This window comes from Solanum pennellii, chromosome 2, assembly GCF_001406875.1.
Source record: "Solanum pennellii chromosome 2, SPENNV200".
NCBI lineage: Eukaryota > Viridiplantae > Streptophyta > Magnoliopsida > Solanales > Solanaceae > Solanum > Solanum pennellii.
The window spans coordinates 41713672-41726963 of NC_028638.1; the positions used below are offsets into that span (position 1 = coordinate 41713672).

The 13292-nt window shown below is 32.0% G+C and overlaps 1 protein-coding gene across 1 annotated transcript; it reads left to right on the top strand.

Annotated features, from left to right (window-relative positions):
* Positions 1-3273: 3273 nt before the first annotated feature.
* Positions 3274-12635, top strand: LOC107008642 (thioredoxin O2, mitochondrial-like). Its single transcript, XM_015207762.2, has 6 exons — positions 3274-3627; positions 7746-7811; positions 7915-7965; positions 8243-8322; positions 10945-10989; positions 12340-12635. The coding sequence occupies exons 1-6, from the start codon at positions 3384-3386 to the stop codon at positions 12436-12438; spliced, it is 585 nt and encodes a 194-aa protein (XP_015063248.1). The 5' UTR covers positions 3274-3383; the 3' UTR covers positions 12439-12635.
* Positions 12636-13292: the final 657 nt, after the last annotated feature.

The following is a 13292-nucleotide window of genomic DNA, read 5'->3' on the forward strand; positions in this document are numbered from 1 at the left end:
CTTCTGAGTTGTTAATCATAAAATATAAATTAAAAAAATATTTAAGAGTCAAGAAAAAAGAGAAAAAATAATTATTATGAGTCTTCATCAAAGAGAAATTTTATTTATTTATTTGCATATTTTACGGATCAAGAGAAAAAAAGTTAAAAAAGAACTTTTTGAATAATAATAATATTTAAATCTATTTTTTCTTCAAATTTTATGAATCAAAAGAAAGAAAATAATTAAGGAAAAAGAATAATTAATTAGGATGATAAAGAGGAGAGATAAATAAGATTATTATTTTAAAAACTAAAATGTAGAAAAAATAATAAATTATAATAGTATGATTAGGAGAGATGAAAAATATTTAATAGATTGTAATAATATTAAGGAGAACGATAAATAAGATATTTTATATTCTTTTTGTGAATATTATAAATCAAAATAAAGAAAAATAAAATAAAATTTTGACAATAAAGACAAGTGATAATTTTGACCAAGGTGAGGTATTGCATCATTCTTTTATATCAATCTTCAACTATAACTCAAAAATTTAATCAAAATAAAATTTATTTTCATATGATTATATTTAAATTTATTTTCATAATTATACGTGAATGTTTCTTGTGAAATTATCTCTTTTTATTTCTTTTTAAAAGTCAAACACTTCTGATAATATATTTAATATTATATATATTTTGTAATTTTAAATTACGGTTATAACCAATAACAAAAAAATTATACAACGTTGTTATTGTTACATTATTTAATTTATAATTTAATAATAACTAAAATTTGAAATTCAATCTATTTGAGTATAAAAATTATAAACGATCCTTAAAATATTTTTAATATTCAAATATTAAAAATATTTGATTAATACTAAGTAATGAGTATATATTTTAGGGTGTTCATGTATTAGTTTTACATAGAAAGAGGTGCAATCATTGATTTGAGAATGCAAGAAGTATATTTGAAATGAAACATATTATCAGAGTATTCAATTTAATTAACTTTTGAATTTTATTATTTTATACACATAATATGTGAAGATGTTTATTATCTATCAAATATTTTTACGTAGTTTATATGAATCTTTTATCTTTATATTTCATATAAAAGATATAGATTAAAATATAGTAAACGAGTTAATAATTTTAAAAAAAAAACATATTCTCATTCGAGGTAGAATATATTGAAACTTAATAATAGCGTAACATTTTGGATAACATTCTCAAAAAACAAATTTGACAAATGATAACAATTATCTTTGATATAGGTGCAACTAAAGATTCTAAAATACCAATAGATGTGATTCATGCAATAATCATACAAATTTAAATTGTATATTTGAAAAAGGAACAAAAACGGTTGAAAAATGAAATATTCAAAGGAGTTTTATCATATCAATATGAAAAAGGATAATAAGACGTGTAGATGTATTTTATTAGTATTTTTCAGTTATTTATAATATAATTCGTATATACTCAAGAAAAAAAGTATATCGGAGTATATGTTGTAATATAAAGATTCAAACTCATTGATATTCCAATAAAATGTAGAAAGTGACATATTAGCTACATGTCCAAATAAAAAAATTACTAAGAAAATATATATTGACATTTGACATATTGATTAATAATGTACTATCCCTCATTTAATAGATTATAGATGTTAAATTTGTTAAGTTTCATTTCAATCGTCATCTCAAAACGATCTTCATAATTAATATATAAGTAAAAAAAATAAAGTGATAATATTACTTTTGGAAATAAAGAAAGCTATATAATTGATTGAAAAAAGTAATCCTTTAATATTCATTTTAAGACCGCGCGAAGCGCGGCCAAATTCCCTAGTAATGATAATAATAATAAAGACTTTGTTCAACTCTCTTTTGTAACGATTGACAACACATGCTCTTTCTTTTTATATCTTTATTAATAGTAACAGTTTAATTTTATTAGTATGAAAACACATCATGTTCCTTTACAATAATTTCTACATATATTTGTTTTATTATCCAAACCAAAATGATACATACATATATGGCTTTTCTACTTTAATTTAATTTTATCTTTGCTATGATTGGTACCTTTTGAAAGGGAACTTAATGCAACTTTTCTAAAGTTGAGTTCATAGATGGCTAGAGCATCATATAACCTTTTTCTTTCATATTTTTATTGGAAAAAAGAAAAAGAATAATCAGAATAAAAAATTATTACTGTTTTCCTAATTAAGTTATGATAATGTAGGCATACATAAGAAATTAGCATGCAGTGATATAATTAATAATTAATTAGTCATATAATGCATATGTGATTGAATAATACAAATAGTTAACATTTATTGACCGTGGATTAGGTCTTTATACAAATAATCAGTTAGAGTAGTCAAAATAAATTCGGTCTATATAACATATTCAGCCTAACCTATAAATTTTGAGCCAACTTTAAACCTGAGGGATGAGGCTATTGAGTTCAACAACACTTAGCCTAAGATCTCAAATATGATTGACTCGAGACTGATTTTGAAGTTAAAATAAAAATAAAAATAAAAATCCATAATTATCTAATATTTAAAATCATTCGTACAAACCATTTATTTTGACTTACTTTTTTTTCCATATCTTCCTTTTTTTTAATTTCTTGAAACTTTAGTGGGATTTTAGTCATCAGATTATAAAATTGTCATTGGTTAATTTTCTTAATTGATATTTGAGTTCATATTTTTAAAGTTTTATATGAATTTTAAATAAATAAGTCTGTAACATAACAAAAATATAAAAATGTATATTAGGAATTGCCCAAAAAAGAAGGGCAACTTACATAAATTTCATAGTTTTAATATGAAATTACAATCTATCCCTCATTAGTTTGTAATTACATTAATCCTTTAAAAAGTAACACAAACCATGTAAATAATATGTAGATCCGTATCTCGGATACATTATAACATAAACCGAATACATAGTATGTAACTCGGATACACTAATATATAGCTCAAATACATTAAAAAAATAAAATATTTTAAAAAATAGAATGGAATAATGAAAACATAAATCGTGTATTTTAGAAATTTGATTTGATTATTGAAAAATTTGAACTAATCCGACCTATGCCATTGAAAACTTGTTTATTGGGCCGGAATGAGTTTAGGCTAGTGGATCAGCTCTAATATTTGTTCCAAGCCCAATAAAAAAAGCGTTGGGCTTTTGACAAATAAGCCCATATACTCAGAAGCCGCCACTATAACAAAACCATTTTTACAATTTACCCCCATATATTTCTATTTCTCACCGTTTCACACCCCTAACTTGTTATTCCAAACTCGTCCTCAAAACTTCTCAAAACCCAGAAACCCCGTCAAAATTTCAGCCACAATCCGTGGAAGAGAAAGCAAAGATGAGAGGGATTCTCCGGCGGTTGATCGGCGGCAGACAGCTATTCACATCATCACGGCGTTCTTCTGAATTAGGTCAAACATTAATGGTGTCATCAGCAGCTACAGTCTCTTACTCCACTGTAACTTTCATGGAGAAACCTAATCTACTTTATGGATTCCCAATTGCCGCAAACCTCCTCTCCGATTTCCAGTCTCTTCACGTTCTCAATCAATATCGAAACTTCTCCAGTCCATCTTCCTCAGGTTTGTCAGTTACACACTTCATTTCCGTTCCCATTCATTAATTTGCAGTTTGATGCACTAAGCTTCCGCTATTAGCGGGTCTACTGTACCAGCCTTACCTGCATTTCTACAAGATAATGTTCCACAGCTCAAATCCACGTGACACAACAACTTGTAGGAGTACATTGAAAATGAAATAATACTAATTAGTACATATTTAAGAAGATTGTAAGCAAAGAAATAACGGCCTGTTTTTTTTTCAAATATCAGATTCTCAAGCATAATAGACTTGGTGAAAATGATTAAGAACAAAGAAAAGGTTTTAAAGACTGTGTATATTTGCTTGATAAGTAATAAGATGTTTTATTGATGTAAATAAAAAGCCACCTTTAAGAGAATGCTGGAATAAGTACATCAAAAAGGAGAATTTTACCGCGAATTATGAAAAAGATGAAAGTCAATCATAGTATCAGGCTATAAAACAAATGCTGATTGATTGTGTCAAACACAATGGAACAGAATGTGTATTTTATTATGTAAAATAAATTAGTCGGTGTTTACATCAATCCAATGAATACATTACATATTTCTTTACATATGTTGTTTTCACTAAATCATAGTAAACTAATATATCCTTACCTCAATTTATCACTTAACCATAATAAATTAATATTATTTGGTGTAAATACTAGGTGCAGGTGCATGCAAGTTCTGAACATTAATTAGCGGTTGATTTATTATGATAATGGTGACTTGTGTTTCATTTTGCTAAGTGGCTATTTGTTGGAGAAAGTTGGAATTTAATGATATGTACTTCCACCTCAGGAATTTTCTGAAGTGGTTTTGGTGAAAATGGGAAATTTTCAGTGAATATTGTTGTATTTCTGTGAATGTAAAAAGGTAAAACCTTCAGGGAGAGCGAGATATGTAGTAAGCGCATGTCACAAGTCTTAATCCTAGCTGTTGGACCAATTTTAGTTTTAAATGGAGAAGGATAGGGGTATGAGCCCGTTGTCTACCTATATCGGCTTTTTTCGGCAATTTTTTTATATAACAATGCAATGGTATTTTTTATTTTGATACTGAGAACTCCAGTGTGGCTATTGTTGAAGTAGGAAACAAGCTGATTTCTGTCTTAGCTCCTAATTCAACAAACAGTTAGGCAGTTTGCAGTGAATTTAGTGAGATTTTTCTATATTTGTAGGCTAAATCAGAAATGTAGTCCTATTGCATTTAGCTTTGACAAATCTAGTGGTTTTCGAGGTTATCCTGAGGTTAATCAATGGAAATAGGTCAAATCTAGTTAGTCTTATGTCTGATTCTAAGTTGCTGATTCCAAGCCCGCAGTACTTTTGGTTGGTGACAGTGGTAGTACAAGGGGATTGTGGAGTAGATGAACTTCATGAGTTTGAATCTTGTTGTGAATCAAGTACTTCTCAGTTATCCCAAAGAAAAGTTGACGATTTCACTGGACAGAGTTGACAATGACAAGTTTTAGAAATATAAGTCCAACAATTTTGGTTTTCAATTATTGAATGTCTGAAAGTCAAAATATTATGTTTAGAAGCTCACCTATTTGCTGTACATTTAGGAAAGGAAGAGGATAAAGAGAAATCAGCTCCAAATACATGGGATTTGTGATTGACTGTTTTGCTGAATTACCTACTGTTGGGAGACTGAAAAATTGCCCCTTATACTAAAAGCTGAAGAATTGCTGATACTTTCGTCAGCATTGTGTCATTTTAGGTGATGAAGTTCACATAGCAATAACCCTTGTCATTTGAGGATACTGTTGAAGATGTCCTTAATAAAATTTACTTACCTGATGTTAGAACAAGGATACTGCAGAGGGTGTATTTTATGTTAAGGAACTGAGGGATATTGGAGGGTATCTAAGGGAGTGTTTGATATGGAGGAAAATAGTTTTTCAAAAATGTTTGCCAATTTCTTATGTTTGGTTGGTCAAATTTTTAAAAAATATTTTTCCTGAGGAAACAAGTTCCTTAAAAATGAGGAAAATAATTTCCCTAAAGGATATTTGAAAAACAAATGTCATTTCATGTTAATTGTCTCCTTTTCACCCTTCAACACAGTCCACCCACCCCACCCTCATAGCAACCATCTCTCTTTCACCCCACACTCCTACCTCCAACCCCACCTTTCACAGTCTTTGTGTAGATTGTACACATGTTTTGGGATAGTATTTTTTCCATATGTGCCAAACACAAGAGAACAAGTAAGAAAATCATTTGTTTTTCCAAAAAACATTATCCAAGAAGTTCTTGTCCATGGAAAACATTTTCCTTCATACCAAGCACACCTTAAATAAATACTAGTTGTGTCTAAGGTTATAACACTTATAAGTAGAGCTATGTACTTAGCTTCGATGACTCATACGAGCTCATTTAAAAGTTTCCTAGTATACTTTCAGAGGGGGATTTATGACCAATTATGGTAAGAAAATATAGATATGATGCCTTGTTTGGAGTAAAGATAAGCCTGTTATAATCACCTGAAGTTTGGGTTCACAGGGTGGCGCTAGATTTTATTTTTTTTTGAGAAGGTAACAGTTGTGTTTATTGACAAGTCAGTACATGGGTTGCACTAAAAACCATATTTACAACAAAATCAAAAAGACATTTAATTGACTCTAATTCTAACAAGATCCTAGGATGTCTATAATTGAGTCAGTGTCCTCTAAGTATATTTGTTTACACCAGAAACAAAAAAGTCTAACGCAATTTAGTTTGATCATCTGTAGATAGCGCCACCAATATGGAAGGCAGGGTGGCGCTAGATTTGTCCTCATAGTATTGTGTAGTGATAAATATAATTTGTGTTTTAAGAGCGCTAGTTATGTAAGGGTGTCATTTAGTACGCTGGACACACATAGATAGTCTTGGGATAAAAAATTAGTATTGCTTTATCCCTTCTTTGGTTACTAATTCTGAGATAGTTATATCAAGATCAGAAACTAGTACCAGTATAAGTTATTCATGCCATAGGGGGGAACAATAGTACCAGAATTAATTATTCGCGGAATAAAATAATGAAAATAAGAAAAATACCCATGAGGTCCCTCAAACCCTTTTCTACTAAATAAGGTGAAGGATATTTTTGTAAATAGACAACTTCTCAGGAATTATGCAATGCATGTTATTTTTAGTGCAACAAATCAAACGGTCAATAAGAAATACAGTAGGATAACTAATCTCAGTTTCTTCAAACCAAACGACCCTTTTAGTGCAACAAATCAAACGGTCAATAAGAAATACAGTAGGATAACTAATCCCAGCTTCTTCAAACCAAACGACCCCTTAGATTAAGACATGTACTATTGGTGGTCCGAAAGATTCTCAGCATCCAACTTAAAATATTAAATCAACGGGTGGAGCATCCCAGGATTAATTGAACCACTTTTGGAAACCCTTACACAATCTATGAGTGACAAGTGGTGATTTTTACACTGTATCGCACAGTAACCTTGTTCTTAGGGTTTCCTTGTGGACTGGTACTTCTTTTGTTAAGAAGATTGAAGAGTGAACTTCATGTAGGAGATATATGTGGCTCAACAGGCTGAAAAGTTGGTTTGGAGCTGAGAGAAGAGTAGGCTCAACAAGTTAACACATGAATTGGAGCGAAGTTCATGGCTCGATGGGCATGAAGAGGAAGTGATTATGCAAACGGTCCCACTAAAGTTTGGCTTTGGTACCATGTGAAAAAATAGAAATTTGGACCTTACTCAACTACAAAAGCTAGCTCATGAGATGAGAAATTGAGGATCACTCAAAACCATATAAAGAAATCAAATCATCCATCACTGATGATGTAAGGATCTACCATGTGGATTTGAATTCGATCAGTGAAAATACTAAGTCTCTAACCCCGTTAATGTATTATTTTAAGCCCAACAGGAACTTGATATTTTTGGTATGTTTTGATTTTGTCGTCGTACAAAATAAAAAAAGAGATAGTGGTTTATCTGACCCCCACCCAAAAATGAACCAAGCGAAAGAAAGAACTCCAATAGGAGTCTGATTTTTTTCTCATGTCTTCTCTTTAATTACATATGGAAAAATAATTATGTTACATTAAGGCCCTTGCTGCTTGTTGACCATTTTGAAGCTTGTTTATTTTAGGTCCATCAAATATTGTATCAATTGAGTCTGAAGAACAATTCAATACTTCACTTCGTAAAGTACAAGGTATTTCTATGTGATTAGGCTCAATAATAATATACATGTTTAATTTTGTTTTGTTATGAATTATGGGTCTCATACTTGCTCAACATCTGTTTGTTTGCTGCAGATGAATCCTTGCCTGCAATATTCTACTTCACTGCTGTCTGGTGTGGGCCCTGTAAGTTGGTTTATCATTTTTATCAAGTGAATAATCTTTTTAATTTAATCGATGCATAATTTCAAAGAGGTAATGGTCTTCATACATTTTTATTCGCTTCATTTATGTTTCCTTGAAGATCGCTCATTGTACATCATGTCAAAGCAGCAATGAAAACTAAAAAACAATACTCTACTTTTCTATTAGCTTTTTTTAATTAATAATATAACTAACTTAACTAAAAAAGCATCCTTTTGTGCTATTATTTATTTACTTCTTTGCTCCATTCTTATTTCAGGTAGGTTGTTATCTCCTGTGATTGGCCAATTAAGTGAGAAATATCCTCATGTGACAACATATAAAGTTGACATTGACAAGGTAAAAAAGCATCTTCCTGGTGTAATATCTCTCAGATTTCTTTCAGGAACCCTTATTAGTGTGTCATGGAGCCCACTCTTCTGGGGTGCTGATACATGTCAATTCTTTCTTTCTTTCTTTGATAAGTTGAAAATTTGTTTTTCTACAAATAAACCAATTTGGTGGTCATATACAAAAGGAAGCTACATCAGACCAGTAAGATGTATCTATATACTGAATTACAATATCAGGTCATCTACAAAGTAGTGTAATCCATTGTTTGCCAGATAGCAACACACAAGTCACTGCCTTGAGACTCCAGATTGTTGATAGTGTGATTGTCCAGATCATCAGCACTGTTTCAACTGCTATCAAGAGCAGCATACTCATTTGCCTCAGCATCCTAACTGGCAAATGAAATTCCTGTTTTCACTCGATTTTGTTGCCTCTATCATCATAGATATGCTGTTGTAGTTCCAACTCTCCTTTCAAACAAACCCAATCTCTTCTCTGTTATATACCAAACCTAGAATCGCAACCATCACTTTTTTTTCAGCAAGGTGCCTGGCACTCCAGCAGTTTCAAGTTACTTGACAACTACCCCCTTTTACTTCATAATTCACCAAGGATGTCAATCTCCTCAATTCAAGTTACTTGACAAATTCCTTTCAGATTTCTGATTAATAATGGGATTACTATTCTTCTTTTCTTGACATGCAACGAGTATACCTAGTTGTATTTGGTCTCACTATAACTACTGTGTGGCTTGACATATTAGCTTCATATCCACAACCTAACCTTGACACATTGACTGTCCAGATTCCAGTTTATCGAATTAGTTTGACACATGTCACGTACAGTTATTCCACGGTTTTGAGTCTTCTGGTGAACCTTCCATTATGTCTTATATATTTTAGAAAATAGACATTGGAATTGGATTAAAAAAGGTTTATAAAAAGGACGTTAGTAGCAGGACTTGGATATTCCATAGTTATGTTAGATTCTTAATAATGTAACTCATAAGGAATCTTTTATCTGGCTGCTCTTTCTACCTGTCAAAATTTGTTTATTTATCCTTTCTGAACTTCTGTTCATGCTAAAAGTTGCAACTATGCATTACAAAACAAAGAATTCCATTATTACAAGTAAATACCCAAGACCCAAGTAGGCTTACAAATCAGATCATGATATGATCAAGTGCTTTCTGGGTTGTCTCAGACCTCTAATTGGTGTTTATCTCCAAAATGCTTGGAGAGATCTGAGATTAAAAAATTGGTCTTGATTCACACAACAACAATAAACCCAGTGTAATCTTACAAGTGGGGTCTGGGGAGGGTAGTGTGTACACAGACCTTACCCCTACCTTTGCTTCGAGAAGGTAGAGAAAGTATTTCCGAAAGACCCTCTGTTAAACAAACAGTGAAAAGAGGCAATGGCAGCAAAGGGTAACAAGAGGCAATGGCAGCAAACAGACACAACAACAAGATAATCAGATATCGAGGTGACACAAGAAGTACTGATAGAAATCTAAAGATAAGGGACAGAAACAAATAATACTAGACTATGAAATTGGTCTTGATTATGTGAAATGGACAATTGACATTTCTGAAATTAATATGAAGTTGGATATGGCTTTGTTTAGATTAATTTCTTTAAATTGTGCCAACCATGGATCCATACAACATTAGACGATGGGAAAAATTAACTGCCCAAACCAAACAGGAGGGAACCCTTTTTCTTGGACAAGTTAAAATGGAATTCCTAAACTACTGGTTTTATTGGCAAAAACAGCTCTTTTTTATTGTTGCTTTGGTCGCATTGAGTTCTAGGATAATATTTGAAGGTTAGGGTGGTTTTATTGACCCTCATTATGATCTATAGCACAACTAAGTCATTAAAGTTGTAGGCTCGTAACAGCAAGTAAGTCATGTCCCCGGCGCCCGAGATGGAACCTGTTATTAGCACTGTTGGATATATGTTGTTCATCCTAGGTTCTGCTTCTTGTTTATAATGCCGGCATCCAAACAAGTGACTCCAAGTTTTGTTCTTGGAATGTTGATTTTATTTTGATTTGAGGCGCTTTGAAGTGCTGAATAAACGCCCGTCATTTTCTACATTAAGTCTTGCATTTGAAGGAACATCTGAAGATATTGTTCTTTGTTTGAATAAGTGACGTATCTTGGAGCTTGTAGCTTGCCATACCTTTCCACTGGGTACATTTGTATGTTAGAGTTTATCTGCAGGTAACAGTTACAATGCTTTTAATATGTTTTGGTTGGACAGGAGTTTATTAACTGCAGATAGCAAATGGTGAATTTATATTCACGATTTGACAAAAAGGAAGAATTGAGAGAAAGATCATCATATGTCTAATTCCTTAAATTTGTGGGTTTGACTTTTGATGATAGATGAAGTTTATGCTATGTGTTTTAGTTTGAACACTTATTCTTATTATCTTAAGATACTTAAATTTGTTACTTTTTAGCATTAGCTTAGAAAACTTTTTAGATAAGATTAATTTTTGTAATACTTTTTGACTCACTTGGAGCATTCTGTTTTTCCAAGCTTTCTTGTTTAGTGGTTGATTAACTTGCATTCAATTAATCTTATCCACCTGTATGCTGAGCATTTTTCCACATGCAGGAGGGGCTTGGAAATGCATTGAGCAAGTTGAACATTACCTCAGTGGTAAACATCTATTCTTCTTCTTATTTTTTCTGAAAGCAGACACATGAATATGCAAAGGGGTGAAATCATTATAAAGAATATCATGATCAAGCAGTTAAAGTTTATAACTGATTTAGAAAATCCTAGTTCACTATTCTTTTTTTTTTTGCAAATGTATGATACTGTTAATACCTATTCCAGGATAATATGAATATTGTGCTTATAAGTTATAGCTAACAATGTTTAAATGATATGTTCTTTTTGTGCAATTTCAAAAATTATATGTTCATTTTGTGTATCATCGTTAACGTATACTTGACAATTTTTTGTCCTTGTTGTGCTCCAACTCTTCTTTGCTGGTAAAGATATATTTAGCAAGAAATAGTACTTTTTCTTCATGTGATCTGGTTTAGGAATGACATATGCATGCTTTTCTACATTTATTTATTTAAATATCATAAGAGAATTTTAAGTTTGTTCTCAATGGGTGGCTAAGTGATCAAGTAGGAATAACAATTTGGAGATCCTAGGTTTGAATCCCAGCTACAATACTGGCTGTGAGCCCATCTACTCTAAACCTTGTGAGTAGGTTCTCAGCCTACAACTGTGCTTGTGGGTTCTAACAGACTGCTCGGTGGATTAGTGTGTATGCAAGCTAACCCAACCACCATCATCATGTATGAGGAAAAAAAAAAGCCAAGTTCAAATATGCCCGGAAAAATCAACTTCTAATAATGGATTTTCCAGTAAACATAATATGATGTTGTAACTTATCACCAAGAAAAGGTACATAGTAGAGATTCAAGGCACGTCTTTCCAAATTAAGATATTTTGCTTAGAAAACAAAAAGGGAATCTTAGTGAATATGATCCTCTAGAAGGTGCTGTCAACGGCTTGTCATGTTTTGGTTATTTAGGTTCATACACTATCACGTGATGCTTGGTTGGACAGGTCTCTCTACAGGTTCGCTAGTTAAGTAGCTCGCTTACTGGCAAGCATGATTTATCCGTTTTCCCAAAATTTAAGGTTTTTTTTTAGATTCACTGTTGACAGTGTGGTGTTTTACATCTTAGTATTGAAGAGTAGCTTCATCTGTATTTTCACCTGAATCAAAGAAAGATATTCTGAGTGGAGATTACAGATGATGTATATTCGTCAAAGGGGAATAATCTGAACTGAAGAATGATAAGGATATCACAAGTGACTGAGAGCTCACTCCTGGTGCCATAAGGTTTATGAAATTAATTAAAATTGATGATTTTGACGATGTTTATATTAGTTCATGATCAGATTTGTTTGATAGAAACATTGAAAGGTGGTTACTTATACATGGTTCATCCGTATGAAAATGAAACAATTCTTTGTATGCAGCCTACATTGCACTTCTTTCAAAATGGGAAAAAAACATCTGAAGTTATCGGTGCTGATGTCCAACTCTTGAAAGAAACCATGGAAGAGCTCTACAAATGATATTTCAACCTTCCAGCAATTCATGTTTGGTTGGAAGCTGATATTTGCAACAGTAAATCTTGCGTTTCACTCTTTTATAGTTTCAGTAATCATTTATAGAATTTAAAGTATGCTCAATTGTAACGTTATCCAGTGCCAAGTATCGTTCTCTCTTTCTTTATGGTAACAAGTAACATTTCCTGTGTCCTTGATTGTTATTTTGGTTTTCCTTTGTTGCCCATTTTGTTGCACCGGTTGAGGGTAGAGGATTATTCCGATGCATACTCTAGTCTTTGGATGTGAATACATTTCTGTAAGTCTTAATGCCAATGTTGGCCAAGAGGTTGAGGTCTCAACTCTAGCGAAGAATACGTGTCAAGGGTGTTTGATTTCATGATCTCGCTGGAGGGGGATACCCCATATTATACCAACGTCTCTTTTGGTTCTTCGGTTATCCAAAGGTGTATATTCCCATTTAGCCCGGATAATAGTCCATGATAGTAGCCTCATATCGTGGTAGGTTGCTTGCTTTGTCTATCGAGTCGTTACTAATTTCACTTATTATGTGAAGCTATATGTGTTGTTATTTTTTAGGTTTAAGTGCAACAGAGCTTAGTTATCTTTTGTTAGGCTTCATTTTGAACACTAATTGTCACAGAGTTTGGAGATGTATAGAAAGTAATCTCTCAAAAGCTACATATATTTCCTTAGTAAATCCCAGAAAGCCAAACTGCCATTTGAAGGGGCACAATATTTTTTTTTTTTGTTTTTAATAGAACAATAACATTCCGAGTGTAATTCTATAGGCGGAGTTGGGGATGATAGAATATACATTGACCTCTCTCTTACCTCAGGACTATTGTGAGAGCTAAAGA

Excerpts from the sequence above, each read along its gene's own strand:
- LOC107008642 (XM_015207762.2), top strand. The coding sequence starts at position 3,384 with ATGAGAGGGATTCTCCGGCGGTTGATCGGCGGCAGACAGCTATTCACA. Across the intron at positions 7,966-8,242 it reads TGCTGTCTGGTGTGGGCCCT|GTAGGTTGTTATCTCCTGTG; the intron begins GTAAGTTGGTTT and ends TTCTTATTTCAG. Across the intron at positions 8,323-10,944 it reads ATAAAGTTGACATTGACAAG|GAGGGGCTTGGAAATGCATT; the intron begins GTAAAAAAGCAT and ends TTCCACATGCAG.